This window comes from Pinus tabuliformis, chromosome 4_1, assembly GCF_031772625.1.
Source record: "Pinus tabuliformis cultivar Carrire ecotype Pingquan chromosome 4_1, CPIR1, whole genome shotgun sequence".
Classification (NCBI taxonomy): domain Eukaryota; kingdom Viridiplantae; phylum Streptophyta; class Pinopsida; order Pinales; family Pinaceae; genus Pinus; species Pinus tabuliformis.
The window spans coordinates 814,633,900-814,661,862 of record NC_142303.1 but is presented as its reverse complement, the minus strand read 5'-3'; the positions used below and the strand labels follow the sequence as shown (position 1 = coordinate 814,661,862).

The window sequence follows — 27,963 nt, the reverse complement described above, 5'->3', positions numbered from 1 at the left end:
CAAGCAAAGACAGAAAAAATGAAAATTCAAAAGCAAAATCCTCTTATTAAGATCTCATCTATTGTAAAGAGGAGTGCAAGACTCAATAAAACAATGAAGGAACCATCTCGACAATCCACATAATTTTTCAATCTAGAGGAAGAATAAGAGCCAAGGGATCCATCACCAACCATTTTGTCACCAATTTCTATTCCAGCAAGAAGAACATTTGAAATTGACCCAGTCCAATAGGAGATAAATGGTTATATAGAATCTTTGGAAAAGAGAGCTATAGAAAAGGCCATTGCATCCTCTTCAAATCAGGAAAAAGAAATTCATTCTAATAGTCCATAAGAACCTTCAATTATAAATACTCTTAAATAAGATATTTTTGAATTGGAGACACTAAACATGCACTTAAAACAGGAGCATGAAACATTGAAAGTGAAGAATGAAATACAATAAACCAAGAATTACAACATTCTCTTACATCTTGGTCTATGGTATGAAAAGAATAAGAAGCTGAAATAAAAGAACAAATCCCCTAAAAGAAAAGTCATAAGTCTGAAGTATAAGTTTCTGATGAAGAAACAGAGAATGGAAGTCACCAAGAAGAAAGAAAAGAGGAAAAATCTAGATGTTTTGGCTCAAGTACCTGAATAAGTTCAATAACAGGAAGGGTTCATCAATTTGAAATTTTGCATGAGGACATGCAATGACCTTCATGTGGGGGAATGTTGAACCTCACAATTACTTCTTTTTTACATCCTTTTCACTAGGTTCCAATAGAGCCCACATATGTATGGAGGACTGCCTTCAAATCCAAGGCATTTTTGAATGGCTGGTCATGCCCTTCAGGGTTACAAATGTTGCTACTACTTTTATGAGGCTGATGAATGACATCTTGCAGCCCTTCACCAACTCCTTTTTGATTATTTATCTAGATGACATTATCATCTTCAACAAGAGTTGGGAAGAGAAATTGCAATACATTCGCCAGTTCCTTCAAACCCTGCGATAGCACAAACTGTGTGCCAACTTGGAGAAATGCACCTTTGGCATGAGCCAGTCCAATAGCTAGGTTACATCATAGATGAGAAAGGTGTGCACATGGATCTGGCTAAGATACAAGTCATTCAGGATTGTCCATCCCCAACCACTTTAACATAGCTTCACAACTTTTTGTGCCTCACAAATTTTTATCGTAGTTTCGTGTTGGGATTCTCCCATATCACTTGGCCTTTGAGACAAATTACTAAGGTTAGATCGAAAGAAAAATTTTCCTGGCCTGAGTCCCAATAGAAGGTGTTCGTTGAGCTGAAGCACCACCTCTATTGAAAATGCAATAAGAAAAATCTTGATTTAACTTTGCCTTTTAAATTATGAATAAAATTGTAATTCCACATCACAAGGCAGCTTGTATGAGTTAACTAAGTTAATTTGACTTAGCTGTCTCAGTTAATTCTAGTTGAGGATCTAACTAGAGTCATATAGAGTGTCTCCTAATTTATAGGAGCCCTAGTTGAGTTTATTTTGAGTTGTAATTAATTAATTCAATTTAATAGAGTTAAAGTTAGTGAAACTAATTCCAACTGATGAAGGAACTAGTAGGAGGTCATATAATGGGGTGTTGCTTCATGTGTTCAACTAGTTAAGTGATGATTCACTCATAAATAACTCATGCATGTTAGATCTGAGAGTTACCAAGTTGATATTGGAGTTCAAGGGCAGTGTGCTATTTGTTGTATAATCATCCAAATTATACAAGTGATGCGTGTAGTCAGAGGAGGGCCTATGAGGTTTGCACAATTCCAATTGAGGAATTTCCCTATTAAATAGGGGCCTAATTCCTCATTGAACAGTGCAAGGAAATAGGGACTTGGGTAGGCTTGGTTTTGATTAAGTATTAACCACAACTTATTTAGGAAGCAACGTGATAGAGATAGTAGGGGTTTTAGCTGTGGCTTTCCCTAGGAAATCATTGTGTAATGTGTTGATTCAATTCTTTCTCCCTTATGCTTTGTGATTTCGCGATCATTAATTGTTTCTAAAGTTGGTAGAGTAGATTCAAGTCTATTGTTTTAGTAAATTAAAATTAGCAGTTTGAAGCTACAAGGAATTTATACATGGTATTAGAGCTGAAATCACAATATAAGAGAAGAATGTGAGTTTTATTTGCAAGAGGAATGAGTTGTGCAGATATATTTTCTAGATCTAGCAGCAGGATCAGAATGGTGTTCTATGGTCTGAGGCTCGAGTATGTCCTTGAGGGTAGCTCGAAGTACATTTCTTAGAAGGACCAGATGGAAGGGGTCATTGAAGATAATGGATTGAAGGAATACATTGATAGCAATGTTCTGAAACCAGTAGCTGCAGATGCACAAAATCTGGCAAAGTGGAATAAATGTGTGGCAAAGGCAGGAAGGATACACCATATGCAATGTGGCAAGCCTTGATAGACTTGTTTTAGAACATCAATGACCACAAGAAGTTGGCACTGAAGGACAAGCTTCAGAAAATCAAGATGGAGAAAGGTGACACAATACCACAGCACATGAGAAAGTTCACCCAATGTTGGGATGAGCTTGGGAGTGTTGGCATTAAATTTGTTGAATATGATCTAGTCAGCCTAGCAATTTTAGGCCTTACCAAGAGCTGGCACACCTACTAAGATTCGGTAAATGGGAGGGAACATCTACCAAAGTGGGAGCGTTTGTGGTCTGACTTGGCGCAAGAAGAGATAAGGCAGGACAATGAGATGGGACCTCATCCAAAGAAGTGGAAGAGGACTTTGCATTAGTGAGAAAATGAAATAAAGCCAAGGTAAATAAGTCACAAGGTGAGGAGGGAAAGAAGAAAGACGTTTCCATCATCAAGTTCTTTCACTATCATGAATTCAGACACGAAGAAATGTCCATAGAAGAAGGCAATCAAGAAGGAGCCTACATTACCAGCAGCAGGTGAAGCTTTAGCTTCACAATTTGAGCTTGATTTTACTCTCATTGCATTCATGGAAAGCACAGTAATAGGAATCATGTGGTATCTTGACAACGGTGCCTCAATCCATATGAAGGGAAATAGAGATCTCTTCAATGACTTGGAGGTGAAAGACCTCAAGCAGAACATTGATTTTGGAGACAACAAGAGGTCTAGCATGATCAGTATTAGTATAGATAATTTTTAGAGGGAGTCTAGCTCCCCTCTCAAACTCAAGGAAGTGATGCTTGTTCCGGGTCTAAACAAGAATCTTGTTTTCATCGCAGTATTGGAAGACCATGGCTACACTGTGAAATTTAGAAAAGGAAAGGCTTTCCTTAGACACATCACCACAAGAGAGGTGAAGCAGATCAGTGTGTGATTCAAGAACATGTATGCACTTGAGGTTGAATATGCATGTAAAACATTGAGGATCAAGGCAAAGGTTAGATACTTGGTGGTTGAGAGAGAGCATAATTTACCTCTCAAAATGGAGCATCAAAAGCATCCTCAACAAGTTGTGGAGCAACTATAATTAGAGAAGAAGAGAGGAGATAGAGTGGAATCATCCACTCAAGAAGAGACCTCCAGTAAGGGGAAATTTTGAGCTAAGTGGGCAAAGGGAGCATATGCAGCTATACCTTTAGGAGTGAGGTGGAGTGATGTAGATTCTTAGTCCAAGAGTTGCAAAAATTTGGGCAGGGTCCATTGAGGAATTCTCCTCATGAATCGTTACCTTACTACGGAGGCCCACAATATTTAGTAGTGGGAGGATCAATGTTAGTAATATATTGAGGAGTGCAAAGCAGTGTTGATAGCAGAGCATGAAGGCTCAGTACGAGAGTCAGCAACAACACAATTTTCCTAGTAGACAGTTGCAAATTGATTTAATCATTATTTTCTATTTATTTTTATATGCTTTTTAGTTGCAAATATTGTAGTAACAACAACAACAGTGAGAAGTGTTGCATGCAGTACATTCCAAAGGTGTTATATCAGGGTAGATGTGAATCCCTTTCTTATTGATTGTGAGTGCTGAAAATGCAACAAGAAAATTCCTTATTTAATTCTCCCTTGAATTAAATTAGGAATAAAATTGTAATTCCACATCACAAGACAACTTGTACGAGTTAACTAACTTAATTTGACTTAGTTGGATCAATCAATTCGAGTTGAAGGTCTAACTAGAGTCATTTAGAGTGTCTCATACTTTATAGGAGCCCTAGTTGAGTTTATTTTGAATTGTAATTAATTAATTATGTTTAACTGAGTTAAAGTCAGTTAAACTAGTTCCAAATGATTAAGGAACTAGTAGTGGGTAAGACATTGGGGTGTTGCTTCATGTGTTCAACTAATTAACTAATGATTCACCCATAAATAATGCATGCATGTCATATCTGAGAGTTACCTAGTTGAGATTGGAGTTTAAGGGCATTGTACTATCAGTTGTATAATCATCCAAATTGTACAGGTGGTGCATGCAGTCAGAGGAAAACCTATGAGGATTGTGAAATTCCAATTGAGGAATTTCCCTATTAAATATGGGCCTAATTCCTCATTGAACAGTGTAAGGAAATAGGGACTTGGGAAGGATTGGATTTGGTTAAGTATTGAGCGAAGCTTGTTTAGGAAGCAGCGAGATAGATTGAGATAGTTCAAAGATTGCTCGGGCTTGAGAAAAGAATTGTAATATTCTCATATTTTCTGACTAATGCAATATATAGATAGTTGGGGTTTTTAGTTGTGGACTTCCCCAAGAGTCATTGTGAAATGTGTTGATTGAATTCTTTCTCTTTTATTCTTCCTGATTTCGTGATCGTTAATTGTTTCTGCAGTTGGTAGAGTAGATTCATGTTTATTGTTTTTGTAAATTACAATTAGTAGTTTGAATCTACAAGGAATTTCTACATGTTTTGTACCTGTACTCACATTCCCAGACTTGTAGTAGCCATTTGAAATTGAGACAGACATCTCTAACTATGGTATTAGTGTAGTCCTCACCCAACATGGGCATCCAATGGCTTGTCATAGTGAGACACTTTCTGATAAAATTCGGAATTACCCCACCTATGATAAAGAGATGTATTATAGCATGCAAGCTTGTCAGTAATGGAAACATTAAATTCTGGGGAATATGACAATCGTCCACATTGATCACCAACCTCTTCAGTTTATACAGACACAAAGGAAATTGAAGAACGATCACCATCGTAAGTGGTCTACATATATACAACAATTCTACTTGAACATTAAATACAAAAAGGTAAACACCAATCATGTTGCAGATTTCCTCAGCTGGCCCCCAGTTGCATCACTAACTATTGTTCTCAACTCTTGTGGCCATAAGACCTCTCGTTGGCCAAAACTATACAAAAATGATCCAGAGTTTGCCACCACACACCAGATGATAGTAGATGGAAAGAAATTTCATGATTTCCACCTCTGGGACACATTATTATGCTACATAGGCCACTTTTTTATTCCTTCAAGCGAGTGTGTCAAGATGATTTGAGAGGCGCACTATAGTCGGGTCGTAGGACAGTTTGGTGTGGAGAAAATTGTGGTCGTATTAAAGAAGTACTTTTATTAACCAAAACTAGGAAAGGATGTTGGAAAATATATCAAATCTTGCATTATCTATGGCATAAACAAGCCAACCATCAAGAAGCAAGGCATGTACACTCCTCTGCCAACTCCCAGCTAGCCCTGGGAATCCATCTCCATGGACTATTTGACTGGACTCCCTTCAACCAAGCATGGTAATGACTGTGTATTTGTGGTTGTGGATAGTTTTCTAATATAGCTATATTGGTGGCCTGCAAGAAGAGTATCATAGCAGAGGACACTGCAAAACTATTTTTTTTAACAAGCGTGGGTACATTTTGGGATTTTCAGACCATTATATCACATCAGGATAGCAGGTTCCTAAGCACATTTTGGTTGATCCTCTGGACACGACACCAATCTCACCAAATCGACTTCATTCCATCCCTAGACTGATGGTTAGACAAAGTTCGTTAACAAGATGATAGTGCAAATACTTTGCATGTACAAATCCACGCATCCACAAACCTAGGATGAGAGTATTCCCTATGTGAAGCACAAATATAATAGAGCTCTCCATAGCTCAACTAGTTGCAATCCATTTCAAGTGGGTATGGGATTTCAACCATTATGTTTGATTGATGTCACCATGCCTCATGCAACTACACAGAAAAATCCACACGTGTACAGTCCAAGGTTGATAAAGAAACCAGGTTTATTAAACGCATCCAACACATCCGCCAGTAGATTCACGAAATCTTGGAGAAGTCCAATGCCAATTACAAGAAGCGACATGATCAACATCGAGTGCCACACAAGTTGCAAGTGGGAAACAAAGTTTGGTTGCATTTGTAGAAAGAACGCCTTACCAGAGTCCATTAGAAGCTTATACCACTCCAATATGGGCCTTACACCATCACGAAAGTTGTGGAAGACAATGTTTTTGAGATCAACATTCCCCCATTTCTTGGCCTACACCTAATGTTCAATGTGAATTGCCTTCGGCCATACTTCTAACCATTATTAGACACATCATATATTGCAAAACAACTCACAACAATAAAGATAAACCTAGACTACATATAACAAGCCACAATTGATCAGATCATGGACATGCAAAACAATAACACGAGATAGAATAAATCCAACTATATCGAGTTGATAAAGATGGCAAACTCTTGCACCAAGGCAAGTGGCTCGCTAGGGACCAAGTTCAGCAGAAGTTTCCCCATCTCATAGAGGCACTCAACTTAATAGGGACCATTTCTTCCTAAGGGGGGAGGATTGGTCTAGGTGGATAATGGTGGACACCCACCTATTCCACTTGGACCCCCACCATTGTTTCTTTCAATTTTCTTAAGTGTAGCACAATTTACTATTTTTGGCAGTTTTTTGGGTACTGAACTTCCATAGTTGTTTTGAGGCCCTAAATGACATTTTTTTGGAAAACGGGCAAACATTAACCTTGCAGCATGGGTTTTTAGTCAAAAATTGTATTCCTTAGATAGATATTTCTAATGAGGTATCATATGTGTCAAATGGAGATCATATGCCAGCGTTACGACCCCAGGAAGTTGATGTACCAATTTACCCCAACGAGGCCCATATACTTTTGGTGCTTCATCTCCTAGGGTTAGGTTTTTGGATGATTAGAGTTTTCCATTGTTTCTCAATAATAAATAGGACTCCGAGCCTCATTATAACATAGTCCAAAAGACATGTAGCCGCCACATATCTTCTTAGATATAAGCTACCATCGTCTGAGCTAGTTTATTTCCATTATGCATGTAAACAATTTTCAGTACTTTGTTATTAATGAATTGAAGTTTTGTTTTTGTTCTATCTTTGTTTTTTTGTTCATATATGTATTTCATTTTGTTCCTTCATAAATCTGGATCAAGTTAGTCTTGATCAAAGTACAAATACTCAAAGAATATCGATCCAAGATGCTTATCCAATCCACCATTCTCCCTACCAATGCCTTTACTAGGCATATAGATGTAATTCTTGGCCATAGTACATGACACATGGAGAATACAATGTCCACCCTCACTCTTTCTCAACCACGAAGGAGATCCTCACTCCCTCTCAAACAGGGAGAAATAACCACAAACCTAGGCTTGTCTAAAAAATACTCATCATGAAGAGGAACTTCATTAATGCATCAACTAATTGTTCATCTAGTGGAGATCCATTGTAGCTTCTTGTATCTTATCTACATCACATCATAATGAGCGTCAACCTTCTTGATTTTCTCTACAGCTTTGAATCTAGCATGTCATCGACCAATACATCAAACACCTTATGGAGCAAGACTTATTCATAGTTTATTGCACAAACATTCACATATCATTTCTTTGTATAGAATTTTTCTTCACGCTCTTCCAAGAAATCATATCATATCCCAATCATCAGTAGTATCTCTATCAGGCATCAATATTGTGAACCTAATCAATATGTTCCAAAATCGAACTGATCAGAGCTCTCTCTTTCTAGGTGAGGTAGGTGACCTTCTTCTTTCATTAAGCTTGTTTTTCATGTTTCCATATAATTAACTTACTTGATGTATACTTCAAACTACTTCTTCCTTCTTGATCTTGATGCTTTTCCATGTTCTTCAAATTCTTTCATCTGCTAGTCAAGTTTAGATAGATCTTGTCTTACCTTGCAACCCCTATTAGAAGATTATGAAAGAACAAAAAGGTAAAGCACAAAGATAATAGTAGTAGTAGTAATCAAGAATATGTAGAGTACTTATCTTTTGAAGAAGGTAAAATCCCTATAAATCTTGGACTTGTTAACTAACCAAGTTCACACATCAACATGATTTCATTTTTTTCATTCTAGAGAGCTAGGTTTTCCTTTTATAGTGGAAATGATGAGTTAGGTTTTTATTCCTAGGGTTTTCTAATTCCAACCTTTTATAGGGTTTACAAACCCTAGATACTATAATATGACTTGTCATACTTCAATTTTACATATTCTACAAAAATGTGTTAGCTTCAAACCTTAGAGAATCTATTGGCAAGACTTCTTTTATAATATAATATTATTTATCAAGAGAGCACTAGATTGTTAGCTTAGGATTATAGGCATTATAGTTGACATTAACAAAAAATTATGTATACCTCATTTTAAACTTACCATTCCATCCTTGCAAAGATCCAGTTCTTTGACATTTCTTCAGTTGACATGTATCTTTTTCCTCCAACAAATATTCTTACAGACTTCAATGGATCAGATAGGTCAGCTTCAATGCTGTAATAGGACCTCATTTTTATGTCTAAATCTCAATGGTATAGTTGCTTCTCATACTTACATCAGAGATAAGCCTTATAAACCTTTAGATAAATTATTTTAGTTATTCCACATAGCTCTCACAATATTCAACTTTTAACTACAGAGATGATTTACATAGCTTCAATCTCTTTCATTGATTGTATACAATGCCACAGATATGAACTTTACATACCTTTGGGTATCATATTACAATTCTTCCACAAAGTTTTGGTCTTTAACTGTTTCAATCTCATCCATAGATAATTGTCACAAACTTCTTAGGAGCTTGCATATCATTACAGTGCCTCATATATAATGCCACAGAATTCACATTTTTCCATAGAGAAGAATTTTTGGATTTGACAATTTTGGATGTCTTTCTTAATGTCATCATAAATGCCTGACTCTTAGAAGAATGTTACCACAGTGAATTTGTATGTCATAGGAATATGTAACCTTAGTAAGCTTTTGATGTCTTAGTGAAATAGATCCAACTGTTACTTGTCTCAAAGATACACAAATATGTAAATTAGAGATAATTGTCCATAGGGGTTAGGATGCTTTCCATAGAATTTTTTATTTGTCACTAGTTCAAATCTGTCATGTACATGCTCTATTCTTTATTGATTAGTTCAAATAACTGTAGTGAAAACTTGTTGCCAATCATTCAAACTTCGCTAGAGAGTTCTTCGTATAGACCATACATGTAAAACCCTTCTTCCAATCTTTGAAATTTGATGCATCATCAAGCTATTTAAACTTTAGAAAATTTGGATGCTTGGATAGCTCGGATCCTAGACAAGTATTATATTGGTTTCTTGTTTTCATCAAAAATATCTTAAATTTTTCATTAAGTTAGGATACAAAATACCATGTTCCTATACTTTAGATGTCAAAATCCCAAGAAACTTGGATGAAATTATGAATCTTCATAGAGGTGCCATTTTGGAGAGGCAATGTAATTGATCTCTAAATATTTCTTATGTCCACATGAACTGTCGCATGTGCTTTTGAAATTAACAGTCATCAAAACTTCAATGTAACTTCTCCTTAACTTCTAACACAACACAGTGAATTGACAGTTCCATAGACATTTCACAATGTCTTCACATGGCATAGTGCTTTCGCATATCACAAAAGACTAGTCTTGGACAATATATTTCAGAAGTTTGGATGTTACAGAGGATATGTTACCTCCTTGTAGCTTGCATCATAGAGATTCACCATAAAACTTGTTCATATAGACATATTTCTATTGAGAACTTCAGATTATATTGAATCACTAATTAAGCCCAAGTCTATGGGAATGTTATAGGTTCTAAGTAATTTGATCTTCACAACAGAGATCTCAATTTTCTCTTCTAGGTATTGGCCTAGACTTCTCTGGGGCTCAACCTAGTAATTAAACCGTAGAAAAATAACATTGATGTATTCAATCTTGAGACAAATTTTAGATGGTAATAATGGTACAAGCCTCCTGAAGTATCTTTTACTTCAAACTTCACCCAAAGAATAGATCTTGGTATGAAATTTCCATATCTTTTGGACAGATACTACATATTTCAGACTATTGTTTCCTTCTTGATATTAGACAGCAGATTCAGATTTGTATTTCAGAACAAATTTTGGATAGGAACTAGAACTTTCCTTCAATACCACATACCTTTCTTTTTCAATCATCCTTAGCTCTGATACAATGTTGAAATTCTAATGCAAGGGAGAATTTCTTAACATGATAATTACTTGTGAATTCATCTTAGTGTTATTTTATTTTACCTTTATTATTCATCAAGAAATTACCATTCAAAACGAAAAAATAGAAATCATAGTGCACAAAAGACAAAAGACGCCAAAAAATAGAGTCCAAGCCAAGGCAAAACCCCACAAGGGGGAAAACCCAACAACAATCCTTCTCTTATAGAATCGTATCAAAATAAAATATCCAAGACCAAGACTCAAAATTATCACCAAAACTCCAAGTCCAACCCTCCTCTAAATGACCTCCAAAGTCAAAGTCAAATATGGTCAAACTATCCCAAATTTGGTCAACTCTTGAAATTTTAGCCCTGTAATTTTGACCCTTGAAATTTTGGGCCTAGGGAGGCATAAAAAAAAATTATCCTTCAAATATGAAATTCGGTCAAGAAAAATGATCTCTTATTGCCCTTCAATTCTCTGTCCTTTGACTTCTGCATTTTGTCCTCATTTGCATGCTTCATATGTACTTCTTGTGTGAGATTGAATGATCTCCAAATGATTCGAATGGTCTCTTATATATAGCTATCCAGGAGGGTCGAATAGGTGGCTCTTGGAGGCCCAGGCTGATTTATACATTTTGGTGGACTTTGACTCAATAAAAATTTAAAATTATTCTTCTTACAAATGTCCAAATGGGACATGAATCAAATACATTTTTTATGACTCAAAATAATTTCTTTTTAACACTTATAATCATGAAGAACGTGCTTTGACCAAAAATAAATAATAATAAAAAATTATGTCAATGATAAAAATTACATTTTATTACATTATGAAGACCAACACTAGTTACATTTTTCAACAACCTTGACTAGTGAGTTGTGGTTCAAAGTAGATCTTGTTAACATGGTATCTGGAAAAGTTATTACCATTCTCGATATGGCAAATTCTAAACCCCAATTTTGCTATCATTTATTGTTGTTGACTTCATCCACTGCAAAGATCCACCATGTCATATTGTCAATCCAAACTACATCCTAGTCCCCCTCATAACAAGTAGGTCTTATAAACAATTATCTCTTCAAACGATATGAAATTTAATAATATATAAATCACAAAACTTGACACCAAAAAAAACAACAATAAACATTAACAACATAGACTATCAATACTTAACATTCACTACCATATCCAAAGTCAAATTCTTATACAATTTCCACATCTCTAACATTTTCCTTCAACTACCATTCATGAATGTTAAACAATATATTTATCAAACATAAATAAAAATAAAACAAGGCCGCATAGCTAACGTTCCTTTCCACCTAGTTTAATAAAATATTTTAATGTCATGATGTGTTGTATGTACTCCAAACAATAATAAAATTGTAAAATGAGTTATATGAATATTTGTTTAACTTTTTTTTTATTAATTTTTTAATATAATTAAACATTTTTTTTTGTAGATAAAGGTTACAGTTTTTTGGTAGATAAAAGTTATATATATATTATATATATATATATATATATATATATATATATATATAATTGACATTGAAGAGAATGATAACAAGTTAATAATTATTTATTTAATGTTAAATGATGGCAATTTTTTTATATAATGCTCATATTATAGTACACATGTCATGTCATTAGAGTATAGATTGATACAATAAGAGTTGTACAAATTGTACACGTTATTTTTACATATTTTTTTCAAGCTTATATTTAAAAAACACAAATTGTAAATTAAAAAATAAAAGCCATAAAAATTCTCTATTCAATACTTTAAACCAATGAGAAAATGGAATTTTTGAATTTAATTACAAACCATTTGTGTTTATAGTACATGGTAATTAATATATAATGTTATTTTTCCAATTATTTATATTTATTGTACATAGTAATTAGTGATATAGTACATAGCAATTAATAATAGAGTACACAAAAGTCAATTCTTGACATGATTACATAATAAGAGGGGGGACATTTCAACCAATCATATTTGAAATAAATAGAAATAAATTTTATTTAAAAATAATAAATTTAATTTCATAATGTTAAACTTTAGATAGATTTTAAATTTTTTTAGTCAAAGAAAAACTAATAACAACTCAATAAAAAACTAAATACATTATATCATACCAATATGTACAAGTATAATAAAAAAAATTCACATACGACAAAAACTAATTGAAAATGTGACGCTTTCTTTGACATAAACTAATTGAAAATGCGACGCTTTCAGTGGTCATATCAAAAAAATATACAACTAAGTGTACCAAACATAACTAAACCATTAGTCGCATTTTTCATTCCGACAAGAATGCGACGTTTTTCATTTCCTTTACCTACTGAATTTTTGGGACGGTGTCCCGAAATTAATGCTCTAAGAGCAATCTAGCATTTGAGCATTATATGTAGATGCTAGATTAGCGAGGTTTACATTTTTAATTTGAATGGCAGGTAAGTTATAATTTGTTTTTGCGTGGTTTATTTGTAAGTTATAATTTGTTTTTTAGTAGTTTATTTGGTAGGTTTATGATATGTAAAGTTATGAGAGTGATAAAAGTTTTATGTTCAATTTTTTTGATTGTCAAATTGATATTATTATTTTAGAGGATCGGGGAGTTATAATTACAGCCTATAGTGGTAGGAGTTATAATTATAGGTTATAGTGGTAGTGGTCAAAATTGACTTAGTATCACATGAATACAAGTTTGAGTCAATTGTTGATTCCTCTAATCCAAAAAAAAAAATCTAATATTTTTTGTTATAATATTTTGATTAATTTTGTTAAAATTTAATTAAAATTTTAAAAAAATTGTTAGAAATGTAAATACTAATGATTAAAATTGTACATTCTTAATGTAATAAAAAAAATTCAAGACCTTGAATTTATTTATACATTTAAAAATACAATTTCAATAATGGAAAAGTGCAATATCTCTCACACACACACCGATTTCTTTAATTTAATTGTGTCAATCAACTTATACTAATTACATGGAAAATTAAACAGTAAAACAAAATAATAATGTAGTATACATTAATTGTGTTACATAGCAAAATACAAAAGAAAAAGGAGCATTCAATACAATACAATTTTGAGGGGATGTTTGAGCCACTCATTGCAAGATTGTGTATTTCCTTATTAAGCTTAGATGTTAGAGATTGATTAAATTTATAGTTTGAATTGTGTTATGAAAAGTTCTTAAAAAAGGGAAAATAAAAAGTAAAAATAAATAAATTAGTTATTTTATAAAAAAATTATAATTTTTTTAAATTTTATATTTATATTTATCAATAAATATATATATATAAATGGTGTTTACTAATTAAATGTAATTAAAGTGATGGTAAGGAAATGGCGTTTCTCTTTAGATTTAAATTCAAATGGCATATTAAAACATATTTTCATTTACTTTTATAAATTATATAATAATAATTTATTCATAAAATAAAATCTAAAATTTGCTCAAAATATTATTAATAAAATAAAATAAATACAAATATTTTTTTAAATATATAACTACTCTATTATATTTATAAAATAATAATAAAACAAATTTAAATTCCTTTATCACTTTAAATATTAAAAACAAGAGATGGAATGATGGAATGAGTAACTTTGTAGCATAATTTTTTTTTATTATCTTTATCTTAGGGAAGCACATAACTTATTCCATGAGCTTTTTGACCATGAATTAGTTTGTTATTTGACCAAAAATTAAATGGCATTGTATAAAGTTAACATTATAAATAATTAATTTTATTTTTTTTAATATTTTTATTTTATTTTTCAATCATTTGATTGAGTGTAGTCTTATTGTGCAATGGTTTTGTTTAATTAATGTAGTGTGGTGTCAGTTTAATTGATGTAGTGTGGTGTTACTAACATACCAGTAATAGTGTAGAATTGGTCAAAATCTTTGCTATTAGTTTTTTTCGACCACGCGCGCTCCTTCTCTACAACAGCCGACGGCTCTAGCTCGTTCCAGGCCTCTGCGCCCCTCAGTCTGCCCAGCCTCATCAATGGAGGCCAGCGGGGACCCTGATCCCCCTCCTTCGCCGCCTCCGGAGGTGTTAGCCTTCAGAACAATGATAGCTGCTGGCCCAAAGCGCCCACCCTCAGCTTCACAACAGAAGTTCGTAAAAAAGCTGGATACGATTCCATCGGTAGCCCTACCAGAAGAAGAAACTTGTAAAGCTGCGTTGAACCTTGCGGAGAGAGGCCTTATAGGTCAGTTCACTGGCCTCTGGCCATCTCCCAAGTCGGTGGATGAATGGACCCAAAGGAACTGGAAGCCCCTGATCAAAGAAGGAGTTAAAAGTTATTTTGTAGGCAAGGGTTTCTTTGTGTTTGTCTTTGAAAACCCAGATGACAGAGGTTTAATCTTTAGAAATGGACCGTATTTCATGGGGCCCCAGGGTCTTTACCTGAACAAATGGTCCCCTGATTTCGATCCCACCCAGGACATCCCCTCTGCTGTCCCGGTCTGGGTTAGGCTCCCACATTTGCCTCTTCACTGCTGGAACCAAAAATCCCTACAGATCATAGGTAACGCACTGGGAAAATACATAGATCAGGCAGCGAGAAAAGACCAGTATTCATGCGCCCGTATCTGCGTAGAAGTGGACCTAGAGGAGGGGTTACCGGAAGCTATCAAACTCACTGTAGCTGGGTGGACGCATGTCCAGGAGTTGGACTATGAACAGTTACCCTTTAAATGCAGACATTGCCACGACCATGGCCACTTTGCAAAGAACTGTAAAAAGAGAGCAGAGGAGCAAGCAGACAAACAGAATGGGGAACAATGGACCCTAGTCCAGAAGAATGCAACCTCAAAAAAAGGCACAGGCAAAGGCAACATGGACGGAGGCCCTAGCAGCACCAAAGCCAACCAGGAAACGGAAGTAAATCCAAAAGGGACAGAAAGTGCTCAGAACAATCAAGTTACCCTACCCCAGGAGAATGTAGAACAGGCGGACATTCCACCTTCAAACAAGGAGGAAGGGGAAGCAATCCAGACCAAGGCCATCCAAGGCAGTCCCTCCAATCCCTCATATGCAGAGATAGCAAGGAAAAAACCAGTTGAAAGCTCTAGTTCCTCAGAGGATGAAACCTATGAGCGACAAACGAAAAAAGCTGGAAGGAAATCCTGCAAAGAAAAGATGTAGGAGGCAGAAAGAATCAAAACACAAGGAGCCAAGCAACGATAGAAATGTCTATTGGGCGAAATATCATACCAAGGCCTTCCAAGGGAGGCCTCAATACTCCCTCAAGTAAATAATGAATCTCGTCTCTTGGAACTGTAGAGGACTGGGGAACCCCTCCAAAATAGAAGCAGTCAAGGATCTTATGAAAGCAGAGCCCTCAGATATCCTCATGCTCCAAGAGACCAAAATAGAAGGCCAAGCCCTTCTAGAGATCAGCAGCTCAAAGTGGAATAAAAGAGCAGGCAAAGCTGTCAGCTCAAGGGGAACTTCTAGAGGGCTGGCAACTCTCTGGAACGATGACCTTTTTCATCTGAAAAATCATAAGGAAACACAACACTGGATCCACACGGAATTGATGCACAAAGCAAGTAAGTTGTCTATTTCCCTTTTCAATCTTTATGTCCCAGTTTCTTATTATGAAAAGCGAGAATGCTAGAACTCCCTTTCAGCCTTCTTAGAGCAGTCATCCCCCAGCAATATCATCATAGCAGGGGATCTCAACATCATTATGAAAGCAAAAGAAAAGAGGGGGGGATAAGCAATAGAGATCCCATGCTAGACGAGGTGGAGGAACTCTTTCAGCGCTGGGATTTGCTGGACTTCAATCCTATCAGAGGCATTTATACCTGGTCCAATAACAGAGTGGGATCAGATCACATCTCAGCACGGTTAGACAGATTCATGGTACAAAGCTCCATAATGATGAACAAAAAGATAATCATCACTAAAATCCTGCCTAAACTTGCTTCTGATCATAAGCCTATTCAGCTTCTCTTGGAAGATGAAGAAGATCTGGGGCCTATTCCATTCCGGTTCAGCCCTCTATGGATCGAGAAGGAAGGTTATATAGAGACAGTGAAGGCAGCTTGGGCCAAAACTTTCACGGGATCCCCAAGCTATGTCTGGGAGCAAAAATTGAAAGCAACTAAGCAGGCTCTGAAGAACTGGATAAAGAGACCAGGCCCCTCTCCTACTGAGCAAAGAAAGGAGTCAGTTCATGCATTGCAGACTCTGCAAACAGAGATGGAAAACAAAGACATCACAATAGAGTTGCTGGAAAAAGAAACAAAAGCCCAACGTTCTGCTCACCAAACTTTCAGAAAGGAAGAAGAATACTAGTGACTAAAATCTAGAAGTTTGTGGTTGAAGGCTGGAGACCGAAACACCTCCTTCTTCCACCGACAATATAGAGCGAGATTGACAAGGAACCACATAGCAGAAATCAAAACATCAGAGGGCACTGTTTGCAAAGGTTTTAATCAAGTCAAAGCTGCCGCTGAAACCCACTTTAGGAATCTTTACAGAGAAGAAACTCACAGAAATAATGAGGAAGCCGCTGATTTCATCGCCAACATCCCTTCTCTTATTAGCCCTGAAGAAAACGTAGCTCTCTGCAGGCCAACCACGGAGGAGGAAATCATAAACGTTATCTGGTCCATGGACGCAGATAAGGCTCCCGGGCCTGATGGATTTACAATCCATTTCTACAAGTCTTGTTGGCATATTATCAAAGTTGATCTCTGCAAAATGATAGGCTGGTTCATGAAAAAATCCAAGATAGGCGGAGGAACCAACTCCACTTACCTCGCTCTAATCCCCAAAGACACCAATCCGGAGACATTCGCAAGATTCAGGCCCATTTCGTTGTGTAACACTTCATATAAAATTTTGGCTAAACTGCTAGCAAACCGGATCAAGCCGCTGTTAAAAAGACTGATCTCCCCTCCTCAAGGCGGTTTCGTGGAAGGCAGGCATATTCTAGATAATGTAATCCAGGTACAGGAGATCATTCACTCTAGCAAGCAGCGGAATGAAAAAGGCATGTTGATTAAATTAGACATGGCAAATGCCTTCGACAGAGTGGATCGCTCTTTCCTCTGCAATGTCCTGCTCTCATTTGGCTTTTCGACCCAATTCGTAAATCTCATCAAAGCTTGCATTGACAAACCATGGATTGCCCCTTTAGTCAACGGTCGCCCCACAAATTTCTTCCAAAGCCAGAGAGGCATCAGGCAGGGATGCCCTCTCTCCCCATTCCTGTACATCATAATGGCAGATTCCCTCAGTCGTAAACTCACTGCAGAAAGACTAAGCGGCAATATCCCGGGTCTCAAGCCTTCCCATGGAGCTGAAGCCCTGAATCACGCTCTATTCGCTGATGATTCCCTTCTCCTTGGTAGAGCCTCCATCAGAATTGCCAAAGCCATAAACGCAGTTCTCAAAAGTTATTGCAGAGCCTCAGGGGCATTAATAAATGAGAACAAAAGCGAAGTTTACAGCTGGAATATAGAACAGAGGGAGCTCTCCAGTATAACCACTCTCCTCGGATTCAAAGGACAAGCAACCTGGGATAGATTCAAGTATCTGGGCCTTCCCATTATATCAGGAGCCAATAAAAGAATGCTTTGGAGTGAAATAATCTCGAAAATCAAAACAAAAATTGCAGCGTGGGGAGGCTATTGGCTGACGAAGGGAGGCAAAGTAATTTTAATAAAAGCCCTGCTTTCAGCGCTTCCAATCTATCAGGCAGCGTTTCTCCTAGCACTAAGAAATGTGGCGGAGCAAATATCCAAAATGATTAGAGACTTCTTGTGGCAGGGAGGAAAGGGAAACAAAAACAAAATACATCTAGTGAACTGGGACGTGGTGAAAAAATCCAAGGCAGAAGGAGGGTTGTAAATCATAGATCCAGCTCTTGTGAATTTAGCGCTGGAAGGAAAGATCTTGTGGAAGCTAATCCATGAGCCCTCCCATCCGGTTAGTGTATTACTGCGCACTAAGTACAGACCCAAAAAATCCCTCAGTAATATTCAGAACGCAAATACAGTCAACAGCATGCAGGTGTGGAAACTTTGCTGCAAAGGCAGCAAGTTCTTCAACAAACAGGTTTATAGGATCCCCGGCAACGACAAATGCACCCATCTGTGGCTTGACAATATTATGGGGAAAGAACCTCTGAAGAATAATGAGGACATAGCTGATCTCAGGGATTGGCTGAAGCAAGTAGGAGTCAACACCATATATGATCTGTCAAATTGGGATCATCATGGAGATTGGGTAGGATGGGATTTTCATGGAGTGCCAATGTGGTTATCCTACCAACAAACCTTGCTTGAAGATCTGCTGGAGGAAGCAGTGCCTGTCAACAGATCCATGAAAGACAAATGGGGATGGGGTCAGTCCGGAGTCTACACCACAGCAGCAGGATATAGAGCATTGTAGGCCTCAAGAAATAGCAGACAAACTCCGGCTTTTTGGAAGAATGTCTGGGACCCCTAGCCCTACCAAAAGTGAATTTCTTCTTCTGGACCCTGGCTCATAATAAACTCCTAATTGGTGATAACCTGGAAAAAAGGAATATAGCAGGGCCGCACAGATGTGTGTTATGCAACAGCAACTTCGAAACAACCCAGCACCTTTTCTTGGAGTGCAATTTTGCAAAAGAGGTATGGGGAATTATTTTACATGAATTTCAGATTATACTGCCTTCACAAATCTCTGTTGCAGATCTCTACGCCACTTGGAGTCGATTCTATCCCCAGTGCATCCCTTCCAAATCATTCTGGAGTAAAATTTGGACAGCTATCCCAAAATATGTTTGTTGGCAGCTTTGGCTAGCTCGAAATCAACAGATTTTCAGAGAGATGAGGCACTCTCCATTGCAAGTTGCAGCAAAAGCTAAATCCTTTCTCCTGGAAGCAGCCCAACAGCAGTATTTCAAAGAAGACCCATTGCTACTGCCTGAAGAAAAAAGATGGCTAGGCCCGTTAGAGCCCTGCCCGCATAAGCAGCTCCTCTCTCCACAGAAGGCAAATCAGGAATGGCGCATAAGAGATGAAGATGACAAATTCCAATCATGGTGGCGGTCACAAAACTTAACCACAATTTTCTTCGATGGAGCGTCTAAAGGTAATCCCGGAGCCGCTGGTGCTGGGGGGGTCATCTACTCTTCGGATGGGGCTTCAAAAGACTGTTTCAGCTGGGGATTAGGCCAGAAATCTAACAATCAAGCAGAGATTCTTGGGCTTCTCAAAGCTTGCCATATTGCAAGAGACAAAGGTGTCAAAGACCTCCAAGTTTTCGGTGATTCGGAGTTAATAATAAAAATCCTAAAGCTGGGAAATCTATTTAGCAATGCCAGCCTCAACAAAATACTGGACAGATTGAAGAGAGTTCTCCTAGACTTTGACACATGTAAGTTTTATCATATTCTTAGAAAGTCAAACAATGAAGCTGATCAGATGGAAAACAAAGGCAGCTCTCTGATGAAAGGACTGCTAATTGTAAACAATGAAAGCATTGTACAAATGCCCTGAAAATCAAGTAGATCATAATCAGCAACAGTTAGAAATCTGCAATGTAATAGGAGCCGCTTGGGCAAAGACCCAAGATTTTTCAAATAAATAAAAATCATAACCGTTTTAGTTAAAAAAAAACATACCAGTAATAGTGTCAATCAATCAATCAAAGAATTGGAGACCTGAAATTTGATCTCGCACTCACTCTCACCCAGGGTTAAACGCCATTAATTGTCACCGAAAAAATTCACGGCCTCATTTCGGCCATTGCCATCACTTTCTGGCCAACTTTATACATTGCCTTGTTGAGGTTGAGGCTACTGTAAAGGCCTTTATTGCAGCTAAAATTCATTGGTGGAATATCAATCACTAAGGGTACTTTCTACTCTTCATCTACCCAACAAAAGACAAACATCTTTTCTTTCCTATAGTATTTTTTACCCAATTTTATTTCTCTCTTTGTTTGATGTAAAGTGACCATTCATTTTACAAGCAACCAACGACACTAAAATCATTAGCACTTATAGAATTGTAGCTAGATAATATTATAGCAATGTGTTACTTATATTATATATATAGATAGAAGCATGTTGTTGAACCAAACAATTATTTTAACACCCAAAATGAATTGTGTTCCCATGCTACTACAACATTTAAGAATTTAAAAGAAATGAATTTTCGTTCCCATGGTAGGTCTAAAAATTAAAAACAAATGAATTATCAATTATATGCTATTGTACCGTTTGAAAGAGCAGAAGAAAAATATCATTCTCATTTAACTACAAATGTTAAAAGACGATATTAATTATTGTTCCCATGCTACTGGAAACATTTAAAAACAAATTATATGGGATTGGAGAGTATAGGAAGTCCTCACCTTTCCAGGCCAAAACATAGGCTGCAGTTGGGCTTTAACATTTTCTTTGATCACAGGCAAAGAGATCGATTCTATCCAATTTATCTCTTTGTATTGTATTCTCTTCCTATAATGGCAGTGGCTGACTGAGATAGTTGTGGAAGGTCGATATCCCAACAATGAAGAATCAGTGCATGTGTACCATACGTGGCATGTTTAGATTGCAGGTCTTCCATAAGTTGTCATCCTATTGCTCATTTAATTAATTAGCATGTTGCTAAGTAGTGCATGGTTGTCATACGTGGCATTGTTGAGGTAGGTTTATATTTTAATAGTTAATAATGTCATAAAGAGCTTAGGATTTAGACATGAAGCTATGACGTAGGTACAAGCAAGAGAATTGTGGCCACTCATGTACCATCACATGCAAACATAGACCTACGCAATTTACTTTGCCATTGTACACATAACGTGTATTGCCATGTTCCATAAGTTTAGACGAGCATATTATTATATGCTAAATAGTTCAACAATATTACAATGGATAGGTTTAAAAATGGGTCGTTTTACCTCTTTTATTATCTATTAGGTTTAAAAATGGGTCGTTTTACCTCTTTTATTATCCCTAGAGAGTAGATAATTTATTAGTTTTTTTTATCAAATTCATGTTAGTTTGGGTTTGATCTAAAAAAAATAGAACTTTTTATAGTTCAACATTGCGGATTTTTTTATTTTTTTTTTACAATAATTTAATTTATTTATCTTCATCTTAAATATTCTTATTATTACTCATTGCCTTGAATAGTAAACCTTGAACATCTTATTACTCATTGCCTTGATAAATAAAGGCAAAAGTACAAGGGCCGCATAGCATCACCATGTGGTCCTGGGCTGATAACAAGGTACTAGTGATGAGGTACTATCGTCCAACAATTGAACTATAACCTAAATTGAACTATAAATCACAACAAAAACAAAAGGGAATATTTTTACCAATGGTTAGCACGACGTTGGGGAAAGCTCTGAGGATAGGTAAAAACAACCTGCCAATTATATCGGGCCCCATCACAACGAACAGAAGCTCGCAACCATATGTAATAAAGGTAGCAAATTTGAATATCAGGTATACATAAGTTGCCAGCAAAAACAAATTTCCCACTACAGTTGTAGTGCAAGGCTTGAAACTGTAAGTCTCATCGCAACTACCCAAAGAGAAAAAACGGTGTAGGTCTATCTTTGAATTGGGATTCATTATAAATCCCCATGAAGTCGACCCTTGAACTCCATCGGAAACCAAGACTGCCCTTTGATCGATTCTCGTTGAGGATCTCTAGAGAAGAATTCACCCTAGTGTCACGCATGGCAGAAGCTACAGCAAAGCAAGCAAAATGAACCACTTCATCACACAAAATGCACGTTTCCTATATGTTGGAATCAATATCAGTTCTTGGGGTGACTTCGAAGCTTTTTGTTTACAATTTGAAGAAAAATATAAAATTGTTATCGTCCACAAATATCTAGGGCAAGCACATTTGTTATGTCAACAAATTAATGGAATTAGGTCAAAACTACATGCCCAGTAGCAGCAGGAGAAGTGTGAATCATATCATAACTCAACATAAACTACAGAAAATAGAAAAGAATGGATTACCAAGACAATGTTGAAATTGTTTGTAATGATGTGCAACTCTTTCTGCAAATACCTCACCTCGGAATATAAGGTCCAGGAAGGCTATGAAAAAACGTATAACAGGCAGACTACGACAATACTAAGAGTCGCAATAGAATGTAACGAAGAAGAGTAGCAACATATTTAATGACATGTAATGGGTCGGTGTCTAAATACGTCGACACAGGGGCAAGTCATGCACAAAGAAACATGACACATATGTCATGCTCTTGTTTCACATTAATATGACCATGTATTAACACCTACAATATTTTTACTTTTAAGAATTACAGAATGGGAGAAATGATGTTAAATCTAATGCAAATTTTAAAGACTAAAGTTAACTTCACCTTGGCACTTTCCATCTCCATCACGACTTATGTATGAATATCACAATACAACTTTATTTGCAATGTATTTTTTTTTATAGTAAAAATCAAAAGGATTATTTTTATATCTTTGATAATTTTATAATTAATGCAAAATTTTATGGCCAATTCAAGGTGATAGTTAATTGGGTTAATCTCTTAATTTAGGATGATAAGTTTACTTCTATGATTAAATATGAATGTAAACTTTTATGGTATTAATTTTAATATTATTATTTTTTTTAAATATGATTTTTTATTTTGAAAATTATAATTAATTCAAAGATTATCATTTTATAAATTAATTTGATAATAATATAATAAAATTTAAAAAATAATTAAAATAATCATTTATCTCATTGTAAATCATAATGCTTATTCAATTAAATTAATATATTTATTTTGAATTATATACAAATTTATTGGAAAAAAAATATTGTCTGGAACATGTTGAAGAAAGTGTAATTAGGTTCGGTCTTCATAATGACATGATCTTTGTAAATGATGAAATAGAAGAAATAAAATTATGTTTGTATGCCTTGCTACATGGGTTTCATGAGCAAGATGTTTATTTTTTAGTGGCTCCCATTGAGATCCTTAGGATTTATTATTGATTCAAAGAGTCAATGTCATATGAAGAAGCTCTTCTTGAGCCTATGTTCAATGTATAAGAGTCAATAGAAATGTCGTAAAGCCCTCCAAAGGCAAGAACAATCCCTCTTGAAGAAGTCGGCCTCCAAACAAGATAAAAAGAAGTCATGTCGGCTCATAAAAGGAGGCACAACGATTCCCTCTCTCATGTCCGCTTTTATGCATGACTAACCACTATATATATGCAGCTAGGGTCACCACAGAAAAGATAGAACTCACATTCATCTGAAGTTTTCATAAGGTTGTCACAGGAAAATTTCGGATGTCACAAGAAGAGAGGGCAGTTACAGAAAGGGTTTCGTATGCCACAGTAAGATATTTCATAAGTCTGTCCATGGTGCAGGATGAGGTTATCTATGTGGTTCTTGGATGGGTACCACAGAGATAAGGTTTCGACCATCTCACAAGTCTTGGTGATCACTGTCTCACAGTCACAGTCTCGACATAATTGTGATGAGGAGGATCTAAGTGATCTCACAATGATACACTCATGGCATACACTCTAGACACAATCATCACAATCTCGACATGTTTGTGATGAAAAAGGATCTTGGTAAACCCACAGTGACACTCTCTGTCTCAGCATACATTCTAAATGTAGTCACGATCTCGGCATAGATGGAATCATGATATCGGTGAAGGTGCAACAATGATGATCTTGGTGAAGGTGCAACAAGGATGATCTCAGTAAAGATCTCAACAATGGTGCAACAATAATGATCTTGGTGGTGCAATAGAGATGACCTCAATGTTGCAGTAGTGATGACTTCAGTAGCAGTGATGATGATCTCATCAATAACGAAGAAGAGGATTGGTGTCTTGGTCTTGGGGTGGCTTGTAGCTCAAAGGGTCTTGGTCTTGGTATTCGTCAATTGAAATCTCTATAAGAATAATTTGTGCGGGCTTTCCTCTCAAAGAGTGTGAGGTTTTGGCCTTGGCAGAGAGCCAACATCTTGTGTTCTTGTCTCTTTTATTTTGGTAACTATTTTATGAAGTAAGAAAACGCACTCTATTAATATCAAGAGAAGATTGTAAGAAAAAGTAAAAATTACCTCACAAATAGTTATCATCGTAAGAAGAATCTATTTAACCTAATTTCCCTATATTCTTCAACATGGTATCAAAGCTAAGGTGCTAAAGTCAAAAGACGGGCATGAAAGAGACAGTCAAGGATCAAGTCTCAAGAAGGGCATCAAAGCAAGTTGAAGGGCTTTGTACTTCAAAACCTACATAAAAGATTGAAGGACCCATCTACAACAGTAGTCTACAACGGCAAGGGATTTTGTTTATATAATCAAGGAGGCATTCTACAACAGCAAGACAATTTAGTCCTACGGTAAGACTGATTTGGATCCTTATATGAAAGTTCTCAAATAATTTCATAGTCTCATACTACCCAAAGTTTTGATGTTAAATCACAGTGCACAGAAGCAGATTACAGTAAGGATAATAAAACAGAGTTTTAATGACATATTAGAGTATGGTTCAATGCTCAAGTTATCAACATAGAAAGGACATCAATATCATCATAGTCACATGTTCTTCAGCCTACATTTTGGTGATATACTCTCGATGGAATCTTGGTAAGAGTCTCGATGCACAAGTAATCTCAGTTCAATGCATAATGGTACAAATAATGCCTCAGTAATATGCCTCAAGGATCTACAAATCAAAGCATCTAGGATTCTATACCAGCAAGAAGGATTAAACTCTATAACAAGACCACAAGGATCTACAGTGTATAGAGAAACAAAATCACATCAACTTGAAGATCAGTCGGAGGAAGCATCAATGCATCTTCAACGTGATCAAGGTGAATATTTCATCTTCGCTTTCCAAGTAAGTATTTTTCATTCTATAATAAAGTTTGTTTAAATTACTTTGTGTTTGCAAGGAGATTTATAAACTAGTTGGGTCATCGAAATTCCTTGCATGAGAACAGAGGATAGATATAGCCCCCGAAAGAGAAGTCATTGATATCTATGGAAAAGTCTCTGAAGGTCAAGCATTGTTTGAATGCATGGAAAAGGATCAAGGGACTCATAGGATTTTGATGAAATCAGTCAAAGGTCCTCTCATCCCTATGTAGCAGGAGAGGAGACATCAAAGAGATATATGAAATGCTAGAAGATATATTCTCTGGAAATGTAGAAAAGAAAGTCATATCTTTTAAACCTGATCTACACAAAAGTAAAGGTATCAAAGAATGAAGGGACATCTTCGCAAGATCTCGATTGGGAAATCTGGGGGAGATGATAAGAAGATAATCATCATTTTTCTTAAAAACACTAACTGATAAGCAAGGTAACAAGTGTCCTTGGGACAAGAAAGTTAACTCATTTAACAACTTGTGGTATTTATGCAAGATAGAAAAAGGACAAGTTGTGGACAAAGGTATTAAAGGCTAAAAAACTTGAACATTTGCAGAAAGGAAAGAGGGAGTAACAGATCTCTACTATGTTTGAGATGGTCTCCTACACAAAAGAGTCTTATCATAAGCTCCTAAATATTTTATTATGGATATGACCATGATAAATAGTAAGATTCATTCTGACATCATGAAAGCATTGGAAGCAAGAGCTCGTGATATCACCATGGGGAATCATGAAGGACAGAAGGATAAAAAATCCATGATAGTCAGACATGAATGATATAGCTCTTGGGAACCCCATTGAACATTGAAGGAAAGAATGAAGTCATCAAGTCAAAAAGGAAACATGTGCCAGATGGGGATATGCAAGATCCTCAAGATTCTATGATGGAATACTCATCGGAAGGTCCACTAAGCTAGAAAGGAAGTAAGTGTTTCATCAGGAAATCCAACTTGTGGAACTCGTGGGATTATGGTATGATGACATGAGAAATGAAGTAGATCAAGGGATTGAAGATATTTTCAATCAAGGAAGTTGCTAGAAGAAGCCTAGATGACCTAAAGGTAAAATGAGGTATGTATTCTTGTATTTAATATTATAAAGTCATGTCGTATGGTTTTAGGTAACATAGATCACTACTTCTATCTTGAGAAGCATGATTAAGGGAAAAAGGATCTCCTCTTCTGAAAGGATGCGGGAAGGAATAAATCACACTAGATGAAATCAACATAATATGTCCTCATATGAAGTATGAGGTGGTTAACTACAATTACGGAAATTTGATTGGAAGCTCCTAGGAATGGAATGTGTAAGGAAGGAAGAGATCGTGAGATATGCAACCATGATGAAGGCAATCAACATCCAAAATACCAATAATATTTGACTAGGAAATCTCTTGGAAAGATATGAAGACTTCGATGGAAGTATGAAAAAGATGGAGACCCTTGAAAATGGATATCTTTTGGAGATGTGTCAACATGTATGCAAGATGTTGAAACCTACAGGAAGATTCCATGATGAAGAGCCATCTTGTAAGGTACTATTTGATTTAATGTTATGTTTTGATTTCTCGAATAATGTCTAGATGAGTTCATGCAGGGCTACTGGAACAAGAGTTGTAAGTACAAGAACAACTAGCATTCATGTGGTGGATGGCCTGAAAGAAACATGATGTAGAAGAAGTAACCATATGACAAAGGTTCTAGATATGTATCAATAAGGCTACTTTCCATAAAGAAAGGAATGACATGACAAATCAAGAAGGAAAGTGATGGATGGCTAATGCCCTAAATGGAAGAAGCTCGACTGAATTTCATGACATCAAGGAAGGAAATTGATCAAGCAGTTGAAGGACCCACGAAGAAGAAGTGGCTGATGAAAAGGAGAGTCCCTAGTTAAGAGGGAGCTGTGACAAGTTCCTAATTGAGAGGAAGCTTGGGAAAGTTCTTGGTTAGAAGGCACTTGGGTACATTCCTTTACAAGAATGAGCATATATTCCCTTGTTGAGAGGGAGAGATAAAAAAAAACATTCTTGTCTTCACTTGGGAAGAAAGAATGGAGGATTAGGTAATCATCTAGCATCCGATGCTCTTTGAGGATGTGTAGGGCATCCAAGATAAGAGTAGGCAAGAGGACCGATATTCTTTGAGGGCTAGGAACCCAAAATAAGAATATTCCTAGAAGGTCATACTCAGTGAACACACGGGTGGGTATGAACCTTGAGAGACAATGATGAAGGTTTCTATAGTCATTGGTCTTACCAACATTGTGCTCCGATATGATGAGAGATAGAGTTTTCAGTCAAGGCCTTGTTGTGGAAACAATCTTAGTTACTATGATGCTATACAGATGGGTTACCAATTCGATTCTTTATATGAGAAATTCTTCAGATTGACAATGACAAAATACCATTATGAATACCTCCCTAGTTAAGAGGGAGCGTTAAAGAAAGTGTAACTAGGTTCGATCTTCATAATGACATGATCTTTGTAAATGATGAAATAAAAGAAATAAAATTATTTTTGTATGCCTTGCTACATGGGTTTCATGAGCA

General features: G+C 36.2%; 1 protein-coding gene across 1 annotated transcript; it reads left to right on the top strand.

The window, feature by feature from the left end:
* Window positions 1–17,745: 17,745 nt before the first annotated feature.
* On the top strand, window positions 17,746–18,375 carry LOC149178724 (uncharacterized). The gene has a single exon (XM_089422214.1). The coding sequence runs from the start codon at window positions 17,746–17,748 to the stop codon at window positions 18,373–18,375; it is 630 nt and encodes a 209-aa protein (XP_089278340.1).
* Window positions 18,376–27,963: the final 9,588 nt, after the last annotated feature.